General features: G+C 37.2%; 1 protein-coding gene across 20 annotated transcripts in view; it reads left to right on the plus strand.

Annotated features, from left to right (window-relative positions):
• The window catches only part of afdna (afadin, adherens junction formation factor a), a 115,087-nt gene extending 92,239 nt beyond the window's left edge, over nt 1-22,848 (plus strand). For 6 of the 20 annotated variants that reach the window (XM_058755529.1, XM_058755528.1, XM_058755532.1 and 3 more), the window contains 11 exons: nt 577-642; nt 902-975; nt 1,881-1,999; nt 2,336-2,527; nt 2,633-2,721; nt 4,368-4,553; nt 5,360-6,496; nt 11,882-12,016; nt 14,374-14,920; nt 21,347-21,428; nt 21,781-22,848. In XM_058755529.1, the coding sequence (XP_058611512.1) occupies nt 577-642; nt 902-975; nt 1,881-1,999; nt 2,336-2,527; nt 2,633-2,721; nt 4,368-4,553; nt 5,360-6,496; nt 11,882-12,016; nt 14,374-14,920; nt 21,347-21,428; nt 21,781-21,937 (2,784 nt within the window). In that variant the 3' untranslated portion in view covers nt 21,938-22,848. Of the gene's footprint in view, nt 1-576; nt 643-901; nt 976-1,880; nt 2,000-2,335; nt 2,528-2,632; nt 2,722-4,367; nt 4,554-5,359; nt 6,497-9,230; nt 9,902-11,881; nt 12,017-14,373; nt 14,921-21,346; nt 21,429-21,780 lie in introns of those variants that run through there. The other 14 variants (XM_058755536.1, XM_058755546.1, XM_058755545.1 and 11 more) reach the window with 9 other exon arrangements.
• Nucleotides 22,849-23,462: the final 614 nt, after the last annotated feature.

Genomic DNA, 23,462 nt, shown 5'->3' on the forward strand with positions numbered 1-23,462 from the left:
AAACCCTGTTAAAGCTCATGTCTCTGAAGCTCCGTCAGCTTAAAGCTTTAAACAGACCATTTAACTCACAGAGTTATGGAGCATTACGTGTTAGAAATGTTATGTTTGAGTGTTGAAACTTGTATGCCGTTACTATTTCAAGTCTACCGGATGTGCTTCAATGAATGCATCGTTTTATCTTGAAGTTAATTACTAGATTTTATTTTGAAAGATGCTTCTCTAGCATGCAATGGCATTTAGGTCGAGCTCATATCTCAATGAGTGCACAGTCCAACAGCCAGATGGCCCGTGTCAGATGATGACCTCTGACTCAGGATATAGGATGAAGAATTTTGAGAGGGTTAATCATGGCTAGTTTGAACAGAAAACTACTTCAGATCTGGTCTGAATTTATGAATGAGTTCATTTATATGAATGTCTTCACTGCTGGCTCCAGATTTATAGTCTTTCATGAATGAACGCCTGGTTTCTTCGTACAGCAGTTTCCACAGCGGAACTAGTGGAGCCTGTAAATGACATTTCAATCTTTCTCAGAGTGCTAATAAACAGTTTTGCTCTTTCTTTTGTGTTTTTTAGGGTGCCGGACAGGACAAACTTGGTATTTACATCAAGTCTGTTGTCAAAGGAGGTGCGGCAGACATGGTGAGTTTGGCTTGGTTTGTATTATGATTTTCTTTATGGGCAAATGCAGATGCTATGACCTAATTTCTTCAGAAATCACGAAGTGTGATTTCTTATACTTACTAGTGTTATTGATAGTACTCCGTACTATATTTGGAGTTGAAGCTGTAAAATCATGAATCATACTTTTTATTTATTTATTTATTTTTTCTTCATAAAAAGTAAAAATCTTGTTCAACCTTGCCATTTTATGACCGTTTGAGTCTTGTTTTCATTTTAGGATGGACGTCTGGCTGCCGGAGACCAGTTGCTCAGCGTGGATGGAAGAACTCTGGTTGGCCTCTCGCAGGAGAGGTAATTCTGTAGCATTTAGACCTATAATAATGGGATTTTAATAAATTTGAAATGGACTTACAGGTAAAGCATGCAATATCCGGCTATGTCAAAGAAGACTCTGTTAAATAAACAAAAGGATTGCATGCTAGAACCATTTCATTACACCACATAAGCAAGGAATGTGTCCTAATATACACAATTAATTGGCATAAGAACAAAATATGACTGACGTCTCTGTCTTTAGAACATCGTCAGGCAAAAATGACACTAAAATGTAACATTCGAATAAGTTCTGGGTCTCATTTTTGGGATATTTAATTATTTGGCATGATGAATGACATCCTTTTTTTTTTATATGCTTTTACAAAATAATATGCACTCTTTAAAATAAGAAATTCTCCTGAAAAGTGATGATAAATTGCTCTTTCATTGAGAAGTTCAATGTGGTTCAGTTGACACAGTGGTTTGTCTTGTAATTATCCTGGATTTGACTTGAAAGTGTCATTATTCCCAGTTCAACATTTTCAGGCATTAAGCTGTGCAGTACAAAGCACCTTTTGTTTGCGAAGTCAAAACGGCTTAAAAAATGTTCTCATTTCTGTCAGAAAAATTGCATTAATGCATTTAGTTTTGAGATGTGGTGGAATTGATGAAACTCTTAAATCTGTGGATTTAAGTTAAATGAGAAGCATATGGCTCAAAACACTTGTGAATGGACACAACTTGAGTTGCCTTTGGGATTCGTTCCAGCCTCCGTCTCTTGTTTACAGTTAGCCAACGGCAAATCCAAACAGACATACAATGAGATTAGTCTCTTTAAATAATCTCTTGTGGGATTGCACAAGTAATGCTTTGAACATGAAAGTCATTCATCATAGTCTGCAGTTTTGTGTGTTTTACTCAAACATGTCTCTGTCTTGTAGGGCAGCGGAATTGATGACACGAACCGGCTCTGTTGTAACGCTCGAGGTGGCCAAACAGGGAGCCATTTACCACGGCCTGGCCACGCTTCTCAACCAGCCGTCCCCCATGATGACCCGCGGTAAGCAACTGCGGCACGGATATTTATTTAAATCTCTAACGGGCTTGCGTGTGGGAGCTGCAGTATTCCGCTTAAAAAATATCAGTGGCTGCCGCACAGCGTGCTAGCGTGACTAATTCCTCAAAGAGGTGGAAATGTGGTGGATCTGGCACCTGCAGTGTTCCCAGTCACACATGAAACGGTTCAAGAGTTGCGTTAAATATAAATGCTTTCGACATATGTCTGGTAGTGATTCTGATTTGGTACATTGTGGGTGATTTCCCCCATTTTAGAGAGATGGGCACTTTCCCAGTACTGAATTTGGTTTAATTCAAGCCTTTTTTTCCATCTCTGCAGCATCAGACCGTGGACGTGGAGACAAGGGAAAGATGAGACCAAAGAGCGAGGGCTTTGAGCTTTACAACAATTCTGTGCAGAATGGCTCACCTGAGAGCCCCCAGGGCACGTGGGACACCTATCCTGAACCAAAGAAGGAGGACAGGTTGTTGAAGAACCGTGCAGACCACCGCTCAAGCCCAAATGTGGCTAGTAAGTGTGCCACTTCAGACACTTGGCATATTTGTCAGTGTGGTTCATTTTAAAGTGGTGACATTATATTAACGTACTTTTTTGGTTTTGTTTTCCCCCTCAAAGACCAGGCCCAGAGTCCAGGCGGGAAGCCTGTTTACCCAGGAGCCCCAGGAAAGATCACTTCGGTCTCGACGGGTAACCTCTGCCCTGATGTGAGTACACACAATCATCTGCACCTCTAAGATGAATGTTGCACGTGTGTGCCGAAACTCTCTTTCCCTAGTGAATGAAGAGTGTTTCTAGCACTTTAGCAACACTGGCTTTGGATCTACAGTGCAACCGTATAAGTTGGTTCAGTAAAAAGTATAGGTCAACCGATTCCAGAACAAATGAGTTTTATGAGCTGGTTCTTTTTAGTGAATCAAAAATCTACCAAGTGGTGCAATTATGGTCTTATCGATTCCAGAACAAATGATTCTTATGAGCTGGTTCTTTTTAACAGTTCAAAATTATACCACATGAAAAGTACAGAGGCATGAGTTGGAAACATACAGTACAGTGTGAAAAGTACAGTCCAACCAGTTCCTGAACAAATGAGTCTTATGACTTGATTATTTTTTTGGCAAATCAAAACATACAGCATGACTTAACCAGTTCCTAAACAAATGATTCTTTTTTTAATTAATTAAAAACGTACTATGTGAAAAGTACAGTCTAGTCGATTCTCAAGCAAATGAATCTTATGAGTTGATTTCTTATTTGTTGAATCGGAAACATACAGCATGGCCAGTGTAGTTTAATTGATTCACAAATTACTCTTATGAGCTGGTTCTTTTTAACATTTCAAAAACATACTGTTTACATTTTCTGAATGGATGAGTCTTGTGAGTTGGTTCTTTTTAGTGAATAAAAACATACAGCTTGATTAGTGTAGTTTAACTAATTCTTAAGCAAATTACTCTTACGAGCTGGTACTTTTTAGTAAATCAACGAAATACGTACGTAGAATTTAATAAATTCCTTACGATTCCCATTCCTAGTTAGTAAGTGGCTACATCAGCTATATTGAAGCTATTTTTGGGGACAATAACAGCAACCTACACTCTATAACTGAATTGAAAACACACAAATCGCAGTGTTTGACTAAAAATATATTTTGTTTGAAAAAAAAAACAAACAAAAAAAACAGAGGACGTAAGTTTGCTTCACTGGACTTCTGGGATCACTGTTGTGTGACATCAACAAATTCCAATGAATTTGAACCAACCCTAAAGTAGTGTTTTGTCATGCTACCTAGTTAATTGGAAAAATGACTCCTTGCTAGAGAAGCTAAATGATTTTGTAAACTGCTGAGCTAGTGACACACCACTGAAATATGTAGATAAGTTAGTAGTGCCACCTCTTTTGTGTGTTAGTACTTTACATCCAGAAGCACATGAGAATAGTTCATGCTAAAATGTGTTGCACTTTCAGATGTTGTAATGCGGTTGGGTCTTCTTCAGTGAAGCCTCCTCTGGTTTTAATCAAATCACCATAAACTGTCAAATCCAAACATACACCAGAACATGTTTTTTGTTTCTGAAACCACAGCCAAATAGCAGCCTAATAAAAACCTGATTCGTGTCTCTTTGTTGTGTTCTTGATGTAATTAATCCAAATCATGTCTGTAACCACCATCTGATTGGCTAATCAGTCTTTGATCCACATTCCTTGATTCTCTTTGATTTATACACATGCTGTACATGCAAACTCTTATACTAGTTTCTGTAATCAATAATAATGCACTAAAAAGAGATGGAAAGTGAATCTAGACTGTCACAGCTCAGTCTAATCTGTCTTTACCCTGTTTGTCCCGCAGGAGGAGCCCTCTCCACCCCGTCCAGAGGCGTATCCCATCCCCACTCAGACGTACCCAAGGGAATACTTCACCTTCCCAGCCTCCAAATCTCAGGATAGGATGGGCCCTGGCCAGCCCTGGCAAAACAATGAACCGGAGGTTCTCCCCCCTATGGATAACCACTCTAACAACAGCATGGCTATGCAGGTTAGCCTTTTTAGGAAGAGAATGCATATGAGTGCTGTGTGGTGTCCTGGTGCCATAGTAGTATCACAACTCAAAACACTGGCAGTACCACAGTATTTTTCAACCACTAGCACACTAACTGTGCAGTTGGATTATTTTGAAAGAAATTAATACTTGTATTCAGCAAGGATGCACTAAATTGGTCAAAAGTGACAGTAAAGACTTTTATAATGTTACAAAATTATAATGTTATATCTTATGTTATAAGATATATTAAAATAGAAAACAGTTGCTTTAAATTGTAATATTTCACAATATTACAGTTTTTACTATATTTTTGATCAAGTAATTGCAGCCTTCGTAAGCCTAAGTTACTTCTTTTGAGAACATCAAAAAAAGAGAAAAATAAACTTTTTTATGCTTTGCCAAAATGTCATTTTTTTTTTTCTTCAGATTAATTTTTTAGTTTAATTTAATGTGAATTATCTAACAAGTAACTTAAATTATATTAAGCATACAGCTCCTAAGGACAGCATCCTTTAAATGTGATTTTTTTTTTTTTTTTTTTTTTTTAAATGGAAAAAAAAAAAATCTAACATTGTCATTTGAGATTATACTTTTTTTTTTCATATTTATTTTTCTAGTTTTACTTTGGTGTATCTATTCAATTTGGGCCTACTTTTTCATGTGTAATTCCTATGTAGGCAAAACAAATTTTATGCATTACCTTATTAGCTTTTTAAGTCTATGAGCAACATAAATTATACATATATATCTCATTTATGTATAAATATGAGTCTCACTGCTGTGTCATTGTGCCCTGCTAGCGGGTGGCGCGCTCTCAGGAGGAGCTGTGCGAGATGCCGGGTGGGTACCCAGGTGAACACCTGCGCCAGGAAGACCTGATGCACCTGCAGCAGCAGCAGCGTGATGCCGAGTACCAGCGAGGCGGTGGGGAGCACTGGAACCACCAGATGTCCTCATCTGTGGAGTCCAGCACCTCCAGCCAAGAGCACCTCAACTTCTCCTCGTCTTCCGGCTCCAGGATCCAAGGCAACCACAAGAGCGGCCCTGGCCGCTGGAAGACCCCGATAGCACCCCACTCCGGCCCCGTGAGCGTCTCCCAACCTTCCCGTTCAGATCTTCCACCTCCTCCTCCTCCTCCTCCTGCGCACTATGACTACGAGCCGCAAACTGACCTGCCGCTTCCTCCTCCGCCCTCTATTACACAGCAACAGGCTGCAGCCGCCGCGGCCACGGCTGACCGCAAGAAACGCGAGGAGCAACAGCGCTGGTATGAGAAGGAAAAGGCCCGGCTTGAGGAGGAGCGAGAAAGGAAGAGAAGAGACCAGGAGAGGAAGCTGGTGCAGATTCGCAACCCTCCCGGCCCAGTCATGCACAACAACCAGCACGGCCCATTGCCGCCCGCCCCTCAGCACCAACAGATGCCCCATCCACAGCCCCCTATGCAGGTTCCCCAACCGTACCTTCCCCCGGTCCAGCCGCCCCAACCGCCACAGCCACAACCCACTCGACCCGACAAGCTATCCAGCCTTCCCCGCCAGCCGCCACAGGACACGGTAATTCGTGACCTCTTGCCCCAGCAGCAGCCACGCACCATCGAAAGACGTGACCTGCAATACATCACTATCAGCAAAGAGGAGCTGTCCGCCAGCGACAGCCTCTCGCCAGACCCCTGGAAGAGGGACGCCCGAGAGAAACTGGAGAAGCAGCAGCAGCTTCACATCGTGGACCTCCTAGACAAGGAGATCCAGGAGCTTCAGGCCAAACCTGAACGCACGGCTGAGGATAACGACCGCCTGCGCAAACTCATGCTCGAGTGGCAGTTCCAAAAGAGACTGCAGGAGTCCAAGCAGAACGAGGAGGATGAGGAGGAGGAGGATGACGAAGATGTAGACACCACGCTAATTATGCAGAGACTGGAGGCTGAGAAGAGAGCACGGGTGAGCAGACATGGGAAGTGGGATAGCTAGAGTTTAATGTGTGGATATAAATAGTTAAAAGTCAACATGAAATTAAACTCACCACATTTCTTAATGCAAGGTTTTGGTTTAATTTGGAATGATTTATCCGAAAAAGTCTTTGTAAACTTATTCCACATCTGAAACCACCCGGTAGCTAACCTACAAATGGTATAGTAGTTGTCACTGCGTATTAAGCTATAGTAAAAAATAAATTTTTTGCTGATTGCTGTAATGAAAGATTTAATGGTAGTGTAATACACAGGGTCCAGTGGTTCAAATGACAAAACATTTAAAATTGTGATTTCCAGGCCAGGAAAATTCAGTCAAATGAAAAACATCATAAAGTCATCTTTATTGAATATAAATTGTTCTAGTTATGCACAGATTTAAAGTCTTTTGTAAGGAAAAACTGCACTTTGAGTGCATTTGCTTATTTAGGAATGACAAGGAAAATTTGATTGGAATATTTGATTGCAAAATAATGGAAATTCATTGGTAAAAAAAAAAAAAAAGGTGGGAACCTTGAATAAAGTTTATGGCAAATGAGATACACTACTGTTCAAAAGTTTGGGATCCGTTTTAATTTTTTTTTCTCCCCCTCTTTCTTTTGTTCTTGAAAAAGTCTTGTATACTCTCTAAGGCTGCATTTATTTGATTGGTAAAATATTTATTTCTTTAAAACCCCAAAATTTTAAATGGTAGTGTACGTCATGTTTGCATTTTGATTTGCAGCACCCACTATTTTCAGTCAAATATGTCTTATTCCTATGATGATCATGTTGACTTTAAGTACTTAAGTGTTAACTTGATTGGTTTAGTAATGCACTTTTTCCCCACACTTACATAGAAGATTGAGTATTAATTTTGTTTTTCAACTGCTTTGGAAAGACTCAAAAGATTCAGGAGGTTTTCTAAACAACTAGTCCTACTTGAGTACACTTGAATTTTCCCACTGCTGCACAGATGGAATCTAAGTTAGTTGTAAACTTCTGCAATGCTGACTGAAGTCAAGTGCAGGTCTTTTTTTTTTCTTTTTATGTTCGTAGACTTTTGCGTTACGTTTGAATCCGCAGTCAGCAGCAGGACAGACTGGTGATGGAATCAATAACTAACCTTCGATTCTCTGCGTGATGCTTTAGTCTGAGCTGTTATAATGAATGTTTTGCCATGTGCTCCTGCAACATGCCTATGTCATTGCTTTTCCATGCTGCACTGCTGATATATATATATGCTGCGCTGACGGAGGGGAGGAGCAGGGCTTTCCGATGCCAAGCACTGGACCCGATTCCACTGCTTGCACCAGCATCAACCTGCCTCGTCCAGATCAGTACATCTCTCCTGATCTCCATCTGCCATTTAAAATGAAATATTCATTGAACCTCTAAAATAAATCAGCGATGGAATCATTTTTGACCTGTAGCTACTGGCTAACCAACATCTTAGGATCAGAATCAGGATCACACTTATTTAACACAGAATTAACACTTGATTTAACATTGATTTTGGTAGTAACTAGGGTTGGGTGATACAAAAATATGTAAATACAATTAATTATTATTATTTTTTAAATAATCAGATTTTATTTCTATACCGCATTTATTAAAATTAAAACAATAGCAGGCACATCACTGGAAAAAATCTCACAGGGTGCTCGACAAAAAATATTGATAATGAAAAAGTCAGCACACCTAGGCTCCAAAATGCATAAGAAAAAAAAGACAAATTAAATTTAAAAATGTATTTTGTTGAAATAGTCAAATTAAAAACATATTAACAAAATAAATATTTTTTGACATTTTAGATGCGTATATATATATATGTAAATAAATATAAATAAAATAACCTTTTAATAATATATTTTATAAAACTTTTAACATTTTTGAGTAATCACTAACAAATCATTGAAATGTACCTTTCAAATTAAATTTGTTGTAATTTTTAGTATGCATAATGGTTAAATGTGTTAAATATTCAAACTTGCCAATTGATTTAATATCTCCAAAAATTTGATGTAAAATAAATATTAGATATATCACCCAGCCCTTTTAGTTACTAAAGGCTTAATCTGTGTCCAGAAAACAGCCTGTAATAAGCCTCTAATGTCAAAACATGTGAGTTTAGTCCAGTTTAATTCAGGCTCTTGACTTCTTGGTGGGCTGGCGTGTGTGCAGCATTTCCAAACAGCTTCCTTGTGCTTTCCAAGTCTGAGTTTTTCACCGCTAGCACAAACTTCAGCCCCCACTAATGTTCTTTCCTCCAACACCTGCCGTAGCAGCTGTCGTGCAAAGCATAGTGTCCACCTGAGAGTCTGCTGTGTGTAGCACACTGCTGGAAGCTGCCTTTGATATCGCTCCATCTCTGAGGAGTTGGCAGGTCGAGCCGTCTAAGGGAAGGTCAACACAATCCCGTGTGTTTGAAGGAAAAATATTGCCAGTGCTTCAGTGGGGGGGACGTGGAATGATGGGGAAATTCCTCACCAGCTGAAGTGTTTGTGGAAGGGAAGTGGACTGCTGGCGCTAATCAGACCCATACTGCCCTGGAATGTTCCTGGCAGCACATCACTGCGTCCCGGCCCACTGCGCCAATGTTTTTTGTTTTGTTTTTTTACTTTTATCTTCTCGAAAACCCCTCCTTTTCTTTATTTCTTACTACTTTATTTATTCTCTCTCTCCCACCCCTTTGGTTGCTCTGTATGTTTTTGTTTCTCCTGCAGCAGACTGCTGTTCCAGCAATCTCTGTACTAGACTTGGTATGTTCTTTATGCTCTTTGCCTCTCTTCCTGTTTCGGCTCCACCTGTGTCTCCTCTTGTTCACTACCTCCCTCCTTTCATTTGGCCATGGTATCTCCTTTACCCATGGGTATTATTTAGAGAGAGATGTACCACTTTTTCAAGCATGGGATACCATCTTGGGGACTCCATCTTGGGATGTTCATTATGCTCCACTGGAAAACTGCTGCGTTAGAACAATATCTAAACGTAAAGATGAGCTGAATGGATCTGTAAGGAAAGGCATCACAGAAAATACATTTTTAAAGCTGAAGTTAGTCCTTTCTAAGCCAGTGTCACCAAATGGAATAAATAGTTGTTATATTCAAAACTAGTTTCCATCTTCCATTAGTCAGGTGAACAGTTGGTCCTGACCTCAAGCTCATACCATTGGTGAGGTCGAAAATAATTATACTTTCTAGAGAAATTAACCTACATACATTAAAATAATTATTTTTCTATTAAAATAATCATGATAAATCAAATAATTTAGACTCACATCATTGTCTTGATTTAAATAATTATTCTTAATTACTAAATAAGACAATGAAAATAATGTACTCACCCTTCATTTTCTTAAAATCATTTTAAAAATAATTTTTAATTAAGGTAATTAATTTAGTCACCCATCATTTTCTTAAAACAAGTAGTTTAAATACTTATTTAAATTTAACAATTTAACATTTAACAAAATTTGTTACATTTAAATTAACAAAATTGTAAAATGGATATAAATTAACACAAAAAAAGGTTAAATGTTATCGTTTTTTTTTTTTTTTTACACTAAAATCATGTTGACACTTATTTTTGTCTACACTATTGAAGCCATGAGCATTTTAATGCATTTTTTAAAAACACACTTTTTTTGAAAAAGAGGTACTAGATCAAACTAATTTTAATGATACTCAGCATTATGGCATGCCATGAATGCTGTATTTATTATTATTATTATTTATAAAAAAAACACTTCAGCTTTAAATGTGCACAGGACAGCGACCTTGTGAACATGAACATTTGCTCCTAGAAAACCAGAAAATTAATTCCAAAGAAAGCTTTGGAAGCTCTTTTTCTTCTTGGAGAACATGATGAAGCTCTGCTGGTTTGGCAGCTGTTGTTTCAGTGCAGTGTTATCACGAGGGGTGGGTTGGCGCATGTTTTCTTCCAGCCCGGTCTCTCCGGCCCTGAGCTTGCTTGCATGTGGGCCTCATTTCGCCATTCCCGTTTCTTCATCTACTCCACTCATCACTGCTCTCTGTGTCTGTATTGACCCTGGCGCTTTGCCGCTCATTTACTCTGCGTTTCTCCATGCTGGGTTTCCTCTTCCCCTATCCTGACTACTGGACATGTCTCTGTTTATGTCCGCTTCCTTCTGATTTTGGAGGGAAAAGGTGTATGGTTGTGATTTGTATTTCCTAACCTGTCGAGCATTGTTTATGTATTGTGTGTGAAGTTTGATCGAGGTGTTTGGATTACCTTTTGAATGATTTTCTGTAGATGTGAAGAAGGTTGCAAGTTGCAATTCTGTCAGTAAGTTGTTTTGCATGCAACCGTGTATGTGCATGTGATTCTGTGTGTGATGGTGTGCAGTGCACGATGCCTCTCATCACAGGGGCCACATTGACAAATTTACTGGTGTGATAGAAACTCAACAGAACACATTTTTACAAATCACCACAGCAGGCTAGTTTGAATAAGATTTTGTACCAAAAAGACTTGCGGTCCTCAGGTTAGCCATTGAAAATTGTTTGCCAATCTAGGTTACCATTTTAAATGTAAACATTAAATTAATATTACATTAAAAATATTACTTTTTTTTTTTCAATTTAATATTGGGTTTAATGTTAGGTTTGAATATAGTTAAGTGTTACACTATGGTTCAAAAGTTTTGGGTTTGTAATTTTTATGTTTTTGAAAGAAGTTACTTGCGCTCACCAAGGCTGCATTTATTTGATCAAAAATACAGTAAAAGCATCAATATTGTGGAATATTATTGCAATTTAAAATAACTGGTTTCTATTTTAATATGTAATTTATTCCTGTGATGGCAAAGTTGAATTTTCAACCTCATTACTGCAGTTTTCAGTGTCACGTGATCCTTCAGAAATCATTCAGAGATGATTTGGTGAACAAGAAACATTTCTTATTATTATCAATGTTGAAAACAGTTGTGCTGCTTAATATTTTTGTTTTCAGATACTTTGAATAGAAAGAGCAGCATTTATATGAAGAATAGAAATTATATATATAGAAATAAAATGTCTTTAAAAATGTCTTTACTCTCACTTTTGATGAATTGAATGCATCCTTGCTGAATTAAAGTATTAATTGGTTAAAAAATTAAAAAAATCTTACAGACCCAAAACATTTGAATGTAAGTTTACGTTTTTCCAGGTTAATTTGAAATCGTATAAATATATCAGTAGTTTTCCAGCTAGGGTTGAAATTGACATCAAAATTTGTTATTAGATTTTTAACCTTCATAAACTTATCATATCAGTCTTTTATGTTTGGAACCATGAATTGCAGTCAGTCCAATCCATCGTCTCTTTGGTCCAGTGTTTTCCAACTAAACCTGATTATGCATTGTGCACCTCAGCTGCAGGACGAGGAGCGACGACGGAAACAGCAGTTGGAGGAAATCCGTAAGCGTGAGGCAGAAGAGCGAGCCAAACAGGAGGAGGAGAGACGCTGGAGAGAGGAGGAGAGAGCCAGACGAGAGACCGACGAGAAGGTATTGAGATCGGAACGGACCAGCGACAACTAGGAACTTCTATAAGTAGTTAAATGCAATAAAGATGATTTTGATGACAAAGGACTTAGAGTCAAGAAATAAGTTTTTGTGTAATATGCAAATTGCAGATGTTTTAGCACACTTCTTATGGGATGCAGATTATCTTTTCCTTTTTTGCCCACTCAACCAGGCCTTAAATGCAAGTCACGACAACAGCAGATAGATTTTAATGTCCCAGACCTGTTCTCTTGCTATTGATTAGTCAGGTTAATTATAGTGAGATCTTCTTGCTTTTGTTTTGGAGCAAATTCCCAAAACAATATCTGTACCCATATACAGTAAATACATTTTTGGCATAATTTTCTGATAGAGACGTACAGTATGTGTAGAGCCTTGTTTATTCATGCTAACGTCAAGCTTTTTCAAGGTTTCGCCCGATTTCCGTGTGGATGGTTCCTCACGACCTTGTAAGTGGGTGTGATTGGAGACAGCAGCTGATATTTAATGTGTCAGACTGTACGAGATCACAGCCCCTTATGTTTAATTTATATATATACTAATGTGTATATATATATATATATATATATATACAGTACTGTATGTGCTGATAATAATAAGGTTAACAGCAGTTCTGGAGTTAGTAGTGATCCATTAACTGTCAGAGGCTAAATTAAGTTTGTTTGATGCCAATGTGTTACACTTTTGGAATGCCTCAGCGGGTCATCAGTTTACCAGTGGTCTGAATTTACATTCATACATCGAAAATGTGACCAAAACATTGTCTCACTATGTGACCATCCAGTTTTATTTGTGTCTGTGTGCGTCATTTTCAGACCACTGGTAATTTTAGAGCCCAGTTGTGATGTCCAACTGCATGTCTTCACAACATCTCCTCTCTCATGTGTTTGTGATGTATCCCCATCCCCTTCAAAGAAACGCATGAGAGTCACATGTCAGATCTTTACACAGCACTCCAGCATTTTGTTGGGAGACCATTGCTATTCCATACAACATTGCTTGGAAGTGCTGTTGGAAATGGGCCTGCCTTGGTTTTCGTGGAGGCCGTCCCAGATTGAACTAGCTCATGTGTGTTTTGCCTCCACATGCTCTCATAAGAGACATTCCCACCACCGCATACTAACCCAGGGATCCATGCACAGAGACCAGAGCAGCCAGCCACTGGATGTTTTTCTCCAAAGCTTAACCACCAAATGCCAACCAGACCTTCAACTGGAGCTTGTAACAGTAACATACGCTCCAGGCTTTTCTTATTCCAGTTAGAACCAAGCGTATTTTGTCAACTGTAGCGACTTGTTCCTCTTTAGCACCATCTGGTGTGCTTACAGTCGAAGGCAGGTCTTACACAGTGTCTGCACTGCAAGCAAGTGGCACAATGCAACTAAACTAGATCGCTTTCATACAATTAGCATTTATAAAGAGAGTTTAATCAATGGATTTACATTTTTAAAGGACTTTTAAAAGCGTTTAAACACTTAGGCACAAGTAACCAAGCAGAATCTCATATCCCGTTACATAATGTGTACATAGTACTTCTGGACGCACAGAAGTTCTCAGGTCTACACACATTGCCCTATTTTTTCAGTTGTTTATTTTTCTACACAAGTGGATGTGGACCATACTACTAACCATTTTTTTATGGTTCAGTAAATGTAATACTTCTATTAAATATATCAATTTTGATTAAATTTAAAAAAAAAAATGGAAAGTAATTTTTCCTGACTAAAGCCTATTTCTGTGTTATCAACTATTTCAGATGAACTCACCTCTGAGTTGAACAATTAAATAAATGATTTTCATGTGGCTCAAACTGACATTTCTTATAAAAAAATGATCGTGGACTATTTTATATATTTATTTATTTATTTATTTATGTAATTATATAAATTGTATTCATTTATTCATATATTTTATAAATTATATTAATGTATGAATTTAAAATGATAAATTAAATAATAATAATAATAATTGTTTTGTAAATATTTACTTTTTAATTCAAAGTTTAGATTTCTTGCATTTCTTTTTAAAAATGTGAATGCATTCCAATTCGAATGAAATTTTTAGTCCCAACGTTTGCGACGTTGCTTGCTTGCAGTGTAGCCGTGTTAAATAAAACCAATGGCTTACTTTCCCCAACATGCAGGAGTCAGTTTTAGCCACTCGATTCATTCAGAAGCACATTACATCATATCAGCAAACACATTTCTTCTACTACAATGTAGCTTTACTACATTGGTGCATCCATTAGCCAGAGCACCGTTAGCTTTGACCCAGGCCTCGCAGCGGCGCAGGCTAGCCTAGGCAGCTCTAACCAGCTCTTCCCATGTTCCCCCCTTCAGAGGAGACAGGAGGAAGATTACTACACCCGCCTGGAGGCAGAGCGGCGCCGGCAGCACGAGGAAGCCGAGCGCAAGCTGCTGACGCCAGACGAGCCTGGTCTGTACAGACCCCCCCTTCCCCGGGACTACCAGCCCCCTTCTCCCGCAAGCACCCCCGCCACTAACAACAACAGCGCCCCTCCGCCCCCGCCTCAGAGAAACACCTCCTACCTCAAAACCCAGGTCGCCTCCCCCGACACCATATACACTGCCAAGTTTGTCTCATACAATGACGAGGAGGAGGAGGAGGAGGATGAGGAGGACGCGGGCCTAACAGGTCAGGTTAAGCTCTCGGCCACCCGGAAGTCCTATGGTGACCTTCCGCCCCCCCCAAAGCCCCAGCCGCCGCCAACCGCGCGCAAGCCCCGTCCCGTCTCAGATGGCATCTTTCTGTCCAACTCATTCCAGCTGCCCGCAGCGGCCAATGCCAACAGTACTGCTCCCAAGGCAGGGCAGCCCCCTCTCCCTCCCACCAAACCCAGCTTCATCCCATCGGCCAACTCGAAAGGTAGAGACGCTGAGGAGAGAAAAGGGCCCCACTTCAGCCCGCTCATCCTCCATTTGTTATTGGTTCATTCGTTTTCATGTTTTGTTTTTTTTGGTGTTTGTTTGTTCCTTTTCCTGTTTTCCAGTGGAGACTCAGCACTCTCCGTTTTCCACATTCCCTCTACCTTTCTATCTGTAAAATTTCGTAGTATCAAAGCCAATCAGTCGAATCATATGTCCTGGTTTCTTTCATTCATTTTTATTTATTTATTTTGTTTCTCATTTTTTCCTTCCTTTTACAGGAAATCTTCTGGGTTCAGGTTAAGCTCAACTGACTGCAGTTGTTCGATTAACAGACAATATTGACTACCGTTTAAAAGTTTGGGCTCAGTAAGGATTTTTTAAAAAGAAAGAAAAAATCCCTTTCTGAATTATTTAAAAAAAAAAGGGAAAAAAATAATTATTTTCAGCAAGGATGACAATAAAGACATATATCATGTCACACAAGTTTTCGATTTCAAATACCGTATTGACCCGAATATAAGACAATGTTTTTTTCCTTGGAAATACATCTGAAAAAACGCGTTCGTCTTATATTCAGGGTCTAGACTTTGACATGTCAGTAATACACCCACAACAATAGGTGGCGCCAAAAACTCATAAAACGAGTGTGCCATGAAATATGTAATGTGTGTTGTAAAGATCGCGAATGAAAACAAATGAAAAAGAAAAGCTTACAGCAGCATGATCGTGACTGTCATGTTAGCCTGATGGGACCAAACTTCCTCTGTAAGTGATTTTAAAACATAAGACAGTACCCAGATTTGAAGACTACAATAAGATTTCACTTCTACTGATAATAACATTTTGGTAGGCTACTATGAGATGGATAGCCTAATTGTTATATAATTCAGATGGGCTACCTGTTATTTCAATGGTATATCAAAATTTTCCAATGTCATTGTTGGTACATTTTACCAGTATTTACCATACTTTCAAAACAAAAATTAGAATTGGAAAAATATGCAATATGAAAATAATTTATGAATAAATGTGTTTTACAGAGAGAGAGAAAAAACAAACAAAAACAGAAAACAAGATTTGGTTTTCAAAAAGCCTTTTTCCAACAGGTACATCTGGAAAAAGGGAGGTCGTCTTATAATCAGGGTCATCTTATATTCGGGACAATACGGTAAATGCTGTTCAAGAATCCTGAAAATGTATTGCTGTTTCCACAAAAATATTAAGCAGCACAACTGTTCTCAGTATTGATCATAAAAAATATTTCTTGAGTGCAAAATTGGCATCATAGAATGATTTCTGAAAATTTAGCTTTGCCATGCCAGGAATAAATTACATTTTAAAATATATTAAAACAGAAAACATTTATTTTACATTTTAATAATATTTCACAGTATTACTGTTTTTGCTGTAGTTTTAATCAAATAAATACAGCCTTGGTGAATATCAGACTTCTTTCAAAAACATTAAATAAAAACCTTAATGGCCCCAAACTTTTGAACGTTACTGTATACATTTTAAAAGAGAAAACACTTTTTTTGTGTGTTTAATATAAGGCTTGTGTGATAAAATCGCTTGCTGACCTTGTCTGGGTAAAATTAAATACAAACTTTGTTGTCATGGTGACATAACTGCTGTAAAAAGCCTATAAACTACAGTACTTAACTTTTTTGCAAGAATATCAGGAAAGTGACATAACATCCTTATTTACATGGAGTTCAGCATGTAGTTTGCCAGACTGAGCCATAAGAACAATATTTTAACCTTAATTTAAATGCAATGTATTATTTTAAAGGTATCAAACTAATTTTATGCAACAATTGCTATCGATTGAGCTTAACTTGTATTGAACCTGGAATATTCCTTTTAAATAGTAATTAGATTTCCGTTTGTTTGTTTTCCGATCACCTATTCTCCCCGATTCCTCTTCCTCGAATCATCCTAGTGCCGTACAAGCAGTCAGTAGACCTCGTGATTCGCTGTGCGGTCCAAAATCAGTCCAAGTACTGTTGGTGTTGCCAGCCGTTTCATGTGTGTGTGATCTGCTTTGGGGTAGGCTGGGCCTCAGCAGCTAGACGCCTGCCCGTCCATTATCAGCTCAGGGAACGAGACACTGGCTTCTTGTCACTTGCAGTGGTGGGCTCATCACTGCACCTCTCCTCAGTCCTGTTTACACTTGGCAAAGGGGAAAAGATCTGTCGGATGAGGCGCTTTTTTGTGCTTGACTGTTTAAAAGCCATCTGAATTTGTTGTACAGCACAGGAACATTAGAGATATTTGTGCAGATGGTCTCTCTGAAATCTTTTTAGTTTTGCCTCCCTCATGTGTTCATTTTACATCAGTGCAAGCCAAAACTGTGTGAAAAAAAAATCTGATGTTTTAAAGGTAGATTATTAAAGTACAACTTAAGTTTTAACTAAGTAATATCTTATATCAGTTTCAAGTTCATATATCATAAATTGTATAAAAAAAATTATGCAAAAATTATTATAATTTTATAGTTATTGTATTTTATTATGAGTATGAATAAATATATATGAATGCGATTTAAATAAATACTTTATTATATTCATATTTTTATTCTAATCACTAAGCTCTTTTTTTTTTTAGTTTATTACTGAGGAAAAATATAGCCTGAGTCCTTGTTTAACTTTTTCAAACTTTTCATTAATGTTTTTTTTTTTTTTAAGAATTTGCAATTGTCTGTACTTTTAAAGTAACATATGCAGCATATCAGATGTCAAACTTTTAAACAGTCATGTGCAAAAAAAGCAGTTGAACCCTATTTCACAAAGTTGCCCAGTGTATCTGACCTTGCATGTAATCTGCACAAAGCTTTCCCCTCTTAATATCATTGGGGCCTGTTGTGATGAAAATTGCATTTACGCTTACCGGGGAACTAACTTTGCATTAATCAACCAATCAAAAGCACGGCATTCCTCCATGCTCAGACTGTAGCTTTTCAAGCCATGAATCAACTGCTGCAATCGCTGCTGCTTTGCTTAATGCGTCTCTTACCAAATCAACAACGTCATTCCTGTCTGCAACACTGCTGAAGCCTCTCGTGGACCCAAACCCAGTTCAATCTAACAGCCTCTCAGCAAAACACTAGTGCTGTGTTGCCACCAGTCTAGTGCACCGTAGATATTTCATACACACCGGTTGCTTTTTTCTTTACATTTAGACTTGGTTCCAAAACCTAGTAAGCTGCCTAATTAAAAAATATGAATAATAGTAATAAATGTTAATATTAATGTTTCACTAATTACTGACAAATATTATAAAAACAGCATATATATACACATTAGTTTTTTATTATAAAATGTTATTTAAAATATTACAATTACTGAATATATAAATAAAGCATGCATAATAATAATTTGCATAATATTAGATATTTATTTTTAAAGTATACGTACGTTTATTATTTTTATATTATGTTAATGTTCATTACAGAAAAAAATTATTTGGATCAATTATGTATGATATGAATTGATCACGCTGTTAGAATAGCATGCTATCTTTGAGTTGCTGCCTATGTAGCACCTCAAACCAGTCACTTTTGAGTTTCCGTCTCACTTAATATGCCACCTTAAAAGGCAACTGACTAGGTTATGGAACAGAGCTTTAGCATTGATAAAATTGATTTTGCTTGGTTTCAGCTGTGTTGTAGTTCTCACTCTTATCTTCTGTCTGTCTGCTGTCTTGCTGTTTGGTTTGTCTTTATATGCGTGTTTGGCATCATCATTTGCTTGGCTCCACCCACCCTCCCCTGCTTCCTCTCACATTGGGCTGCATGGAATCATGGGATTCCACAGCCCCTCCCATCACCTTCTCTGAGAAGGTGCATCGACCTGCTGGAACCACCAAGTCTCTGAGCAATAAGGATCACAAGCTGTGGGCTTTCAGTCTTTAATGTTCATTTTCTGCTTGCATCAAAAATGACATTTTTGGCTTTAGAGAGCTGTTCAGTCATGGCATTAGTTTGTAGGCTACGAGTGCCAGGAGTTCCCATGGGAATTTTTAATGGGTTTTTAGAAAGCTTTTTTTAATTTATGAGTAAAGTAAGGTGTTTGGTCAACATTACTTAAAAATAAATTAATTAAAAAAAAAAAAAATATATATATATATATATATATATATATATATATATATATATAATTAAATTAATTTTAATAAAAAATATATTTTTTACAACATTTATACACAATCATACCTCAAATGGCACACACTTTCAGGGAGAAAAAAAGGCAAAAAAACTTTTGTTCCTTTAGGGGTACAAGAGCTTGTCACTAGGGCAGTTATTTACTAATTTAGCCTTAAATGGTTCATATATATTATATGATAATTATGAATGTATTTATTGCATTATTTTTTTAAAGGTACGATTTCCTTAAGGATACAGTTTGAGGATGAAACGTACTGAAAAATACTTAAAAATATTACTTTGTATGTAACTAGTGTTGTAGTTTAATAAACTACTTTCAAAACAAATTTCAATTTCAGCACATTGCACGTTTTTCTGAGAGTGTACAAAGGACTATAACTACTATAAAAACGTGAGTTTATGTGCTTGGCAAATCCTTGTAGTGCTTATGTAAAAACTTCAGACAGTCTGACTGGAAATTTTAATAGAAAAATGTCTAAGTAATGTGAACCACGGATCTTCGTTTGCTCAGAAATCTAAAACCACCATTAAAAACCCTTAAATGTTCCTGAGGGAATCGGTCATTCTCTTCCAGGTTTTATGAATACAAACTGAACAGCTTGATTCAAACATACAAACAAATACAGACCATTACTTCATATTTTGTATTGTATTCAAAACCACAGCATGAAACACATCTGGCCTCAGAAACAAAACCTTTTGCCTCTAATTGAGCGTTTTCTTTCTTTCTAAACCACCAGCTGCCCTGTTTTGCTCTTGAAGTACTTGGTCGTCACCAGTGGAGAAGGTTTTTTTTTTTTTGGGTTCACAAGTCAATGTGTTTGTGTCTTTCTCCCTCCGGCCCAAACTCATTCCATTATCAGTCAATCAATGAAACCGTCCACATGCATTTGGATTGCGGCGGTGCTCTTGCACCCCATTGGTTAGAATCAAACTGCCGTTTTCTGGTTCAGTGCGGCCTGTCCCTTCGCCCTGACAGACACAAGGACACGTGAGCCTCACAGACGATGCCTACGATAGGTCAGCGGTGGGGGTCGTTGTACAGGCTGGCTGTGTGGAGTTGGGGAGCGTCTCGCTTACAGACGTTGCTCAACACGAGACAAATTTAGAAGCGGCTTGTGCTTGACCTCCACCTTTGACCTTTGAACTGTGATCCACAGACCTCGTGTCAGGTGTGCTTTGGAATGCTTTAACACTAACTAAACCAGCTTTCTTTTCGCTGTTCAGCTTCTGGTCTGTGGAGTCCTGTTGAAAACAGAAGTTCCTGGGCCAGTGGTGTGGTTGAACTGCATGGTTGAACAGATTATGTCTATGCTATGGGGATGTAGGGTTTTAAAGTCAACAAATTTTGTACTGTATATTTATTTATTAACATGTGGTATTAACATATTAGTAACAAAGTATTGATAATCAAATTTAAATTAAATTTGAATTTGAAATATTACTTAAAAAAAAAAAAACGACTAAATTTTAAAAGCATGTATGTATAATTTTCATTAATTTAAAGAAATTAAATGACAAGGATTGCATGAAAAAACGTAACTTAAAAAAAAATGGAATCTTACCTTGGCAAGTAACTAAAAATAAGGTTGAGAAGTAAAATTACTCAAATTAAAATAAAAACAACGGAAACGAATAACTAACTAAAGACAAAAGCACTTGGTTGACAAATTAGTTTTATTTAAAAAAAAAAAAAAAGTTTTGTATGTTTTTAATTATTCTGTTTAGCTTTATTTCTATTTTAGTTTTAATTTCAGTTTTTAAACTTTTGTTTACTTGTCAAGGCAATTTTTTTGTTAGTTTTTTTTTTAAGTTAAGTTTTTCATAAAATTTATATAATGTCATTTAATTTCTTTAAATTGTTAAAGACGTTTTAATCATTTTAGTTACCAATAACACACACACACACACACACACACACACATATATATATATATGTCTGTATGTATGTAAATTTCTCTCTCTGTTATATATATATATATATATATATATATATATATATATATATATATATATATATATATATATATATATATATATATATATATATATATATATATATATATATATATATATATATATAAAACTAGAATTTAATTTGATTTAATATATGCGTTTTATTTAATATGTATATACATGCAGTTCACCATAATGGGCCCAGGAGCTTTTGCAATTATCTTGCAAATCGCTCTTGAAATGACATTGTTGATGTTTCCTGTGAAATTCACGTTGTTTTTACATTTGACAAAATTAAAACAGGATTTAATTCATACACTGGAAACACAACAGGACTAGGATCAGGAGAGATTTACAAAGACCCGCGAGAGAAGTGGACAAAAGGGTGAGGAACACACTCATGCATCTGGAATGTGTTTTGAAACCCAAAACATTTGTGCTTATATGATGCATATAAACTAAAGATGTCATGCTTGGGTTGGGCTGTAAGCTGCGGTGTTTTTCAGTAAGCTTCCACAAACATCATTATCCCTTCACCAATCTCTGAGCTCACAGCTTTGGGTGTGGTAGAAGAACCACCCAAACATATAGAAGAAACAGTCTACTTAGGACATTTATCAGTTCTTTAAATTATGTTTACACATTTGTAGACAGTAATAAATGATTCCATTTTCATTTTTCAGGTTAATTATTTCTTAAATACCGGATTACTAACAAATGATTGCTTTTAATCGCAGCAGCCCCGATCAGGAGAACACAATAGGAGGAGCTCCAGAAAACCTGACATTTAAGGAGCGCCAGAGACTCTTCTCACAGGGAAAGGAAGTGTCGAATAAAGTGAAAGCCTCCCGGAAGCTCATGGAACTGGAGAACGAACTGAACATAAAGCAGTAGCGAAGAGCCCTAGCAGGACTAATTGCCAATATGTGACCCATCCCTGGAGAAAAAAAAACACAAAACATCCAGCTGCGGCTTCCAAACGTTCTTTTTTTTTGGTTTCATTGAATAACTGGACGATTAAGTATCATTTAGCTGCAATAAGAGACGATATTCCGTAAATTCCCTTGAAAGATATATTATAATAAAGCACTGTAAATGGTTTTAATTATATTAATAAGAAAACTGAAATGACATGAAGGGGGTATATTTTTGTTTGTGAAATGTTATTCAGAAAATGACGCATTTTTGCTCATTTTATTTTCTTTTTAATAGGCAGTAATGTGGGATATTTTATGGTGTTATTTTATTCTCTTTCTACATCTTTCCACTATTTTTTTTTTTTTTTCTTTTGAAAGTAAGTGCCGATATAATAGACCAATGTAAACAGCTCTCAGTACAGAATAGGGGTCCGCATTGGTCCCCAAATATTATCAAACAGCTCAACAGTAGCGCGTGAACGAAACTTATATAGGAGGCTCATGTTTTTTGTTGCACTGTTTATTATTTTATTTTTCCAGCTGATTCTTCCGTGTTCATGGATACACAGGCACCTTTCCGCCAATCTCGTGTCTGCATTAAAATGACTTTGCTCGGAAAACGAGCAACCTTGTTAGCACCATTTGTGAATTTCCTTTGAGAATGTAGTCAATTTTCTTGATTATTTTAATGCACCGTCTGCAAGTCTTTTCATTCCGTAAGAGCGCTGAGGTTTACCACTTTTATAAAATGTTTAGGAGTTTTTGTGTTTAAATGCACCGAGCGATGTGACGCAGTAGCCAGCTGATGTTGGCAAAGCAAAGTTTGATGGTAGTATAATGTTAATAAAAAAGAGATGATTTGAATAAAGAGGTTTTGTGGAAATGAGATGCAGGAGCCTTTTGATTAGCAGGTATTTATTTGAACCTTACTGACATAGTGACAGATTTGTTTGTTTTTATAAGTCTGGATAGAATCTGCAGGTTAATTCTGATGGATGAGCGACAAACGTGAGATTTAAACACAGTAGGCCACTATCCGCCGTTTGGTTGTGCATTAAACGGCTTCCCTCAGCCCCGCAGTATTGCGGATGTTTATTTAAATGGAGGATCCGGTCGTGTCTCTTCAGTTTGAAGCACCTGCGTCTTTTCATTTATAGTCTAGACCTATTGGCGCCTGTGTAAAAACTTTTCCAGAGAACACAGACTTTGTAAATCAAATGATGCATAAGGGTAATGTCAATATCCTACCTTTTTTGCCACTTTGAGGAACATAAACTGACACACACACACACACACACACACACAGTCGTGTTTTCATTTTAGGTTAAAGACCAATTCATTTGATTCATTTTAATGGTTGTTACATAGGCTTTTGTAAATCATAAATAAATATGAATTTTACAAATAAGCAGAAAAATTCTCTGTTTTGTGAGAATAAATGTTTTTGTGTTTGAGTTTAACGGCACACTTTGTTTTTTGATTATGCATATACAATATTGAAG

Source organism: Onychostoma macrolepis, chromosome 20 (genome assembly GCF_012432095.1).
Source record: "Onychostoma macrolepis isolate SWU-2019 chromosome 20, ASM1243209v1, whole genome shotgun sequence".
NCBI lineage: Eukaryota > Metazoa > Chordata > Actinopteri > Cypriniformes > Cyprinidae > Onychostoma > Onychostoma macrolepis.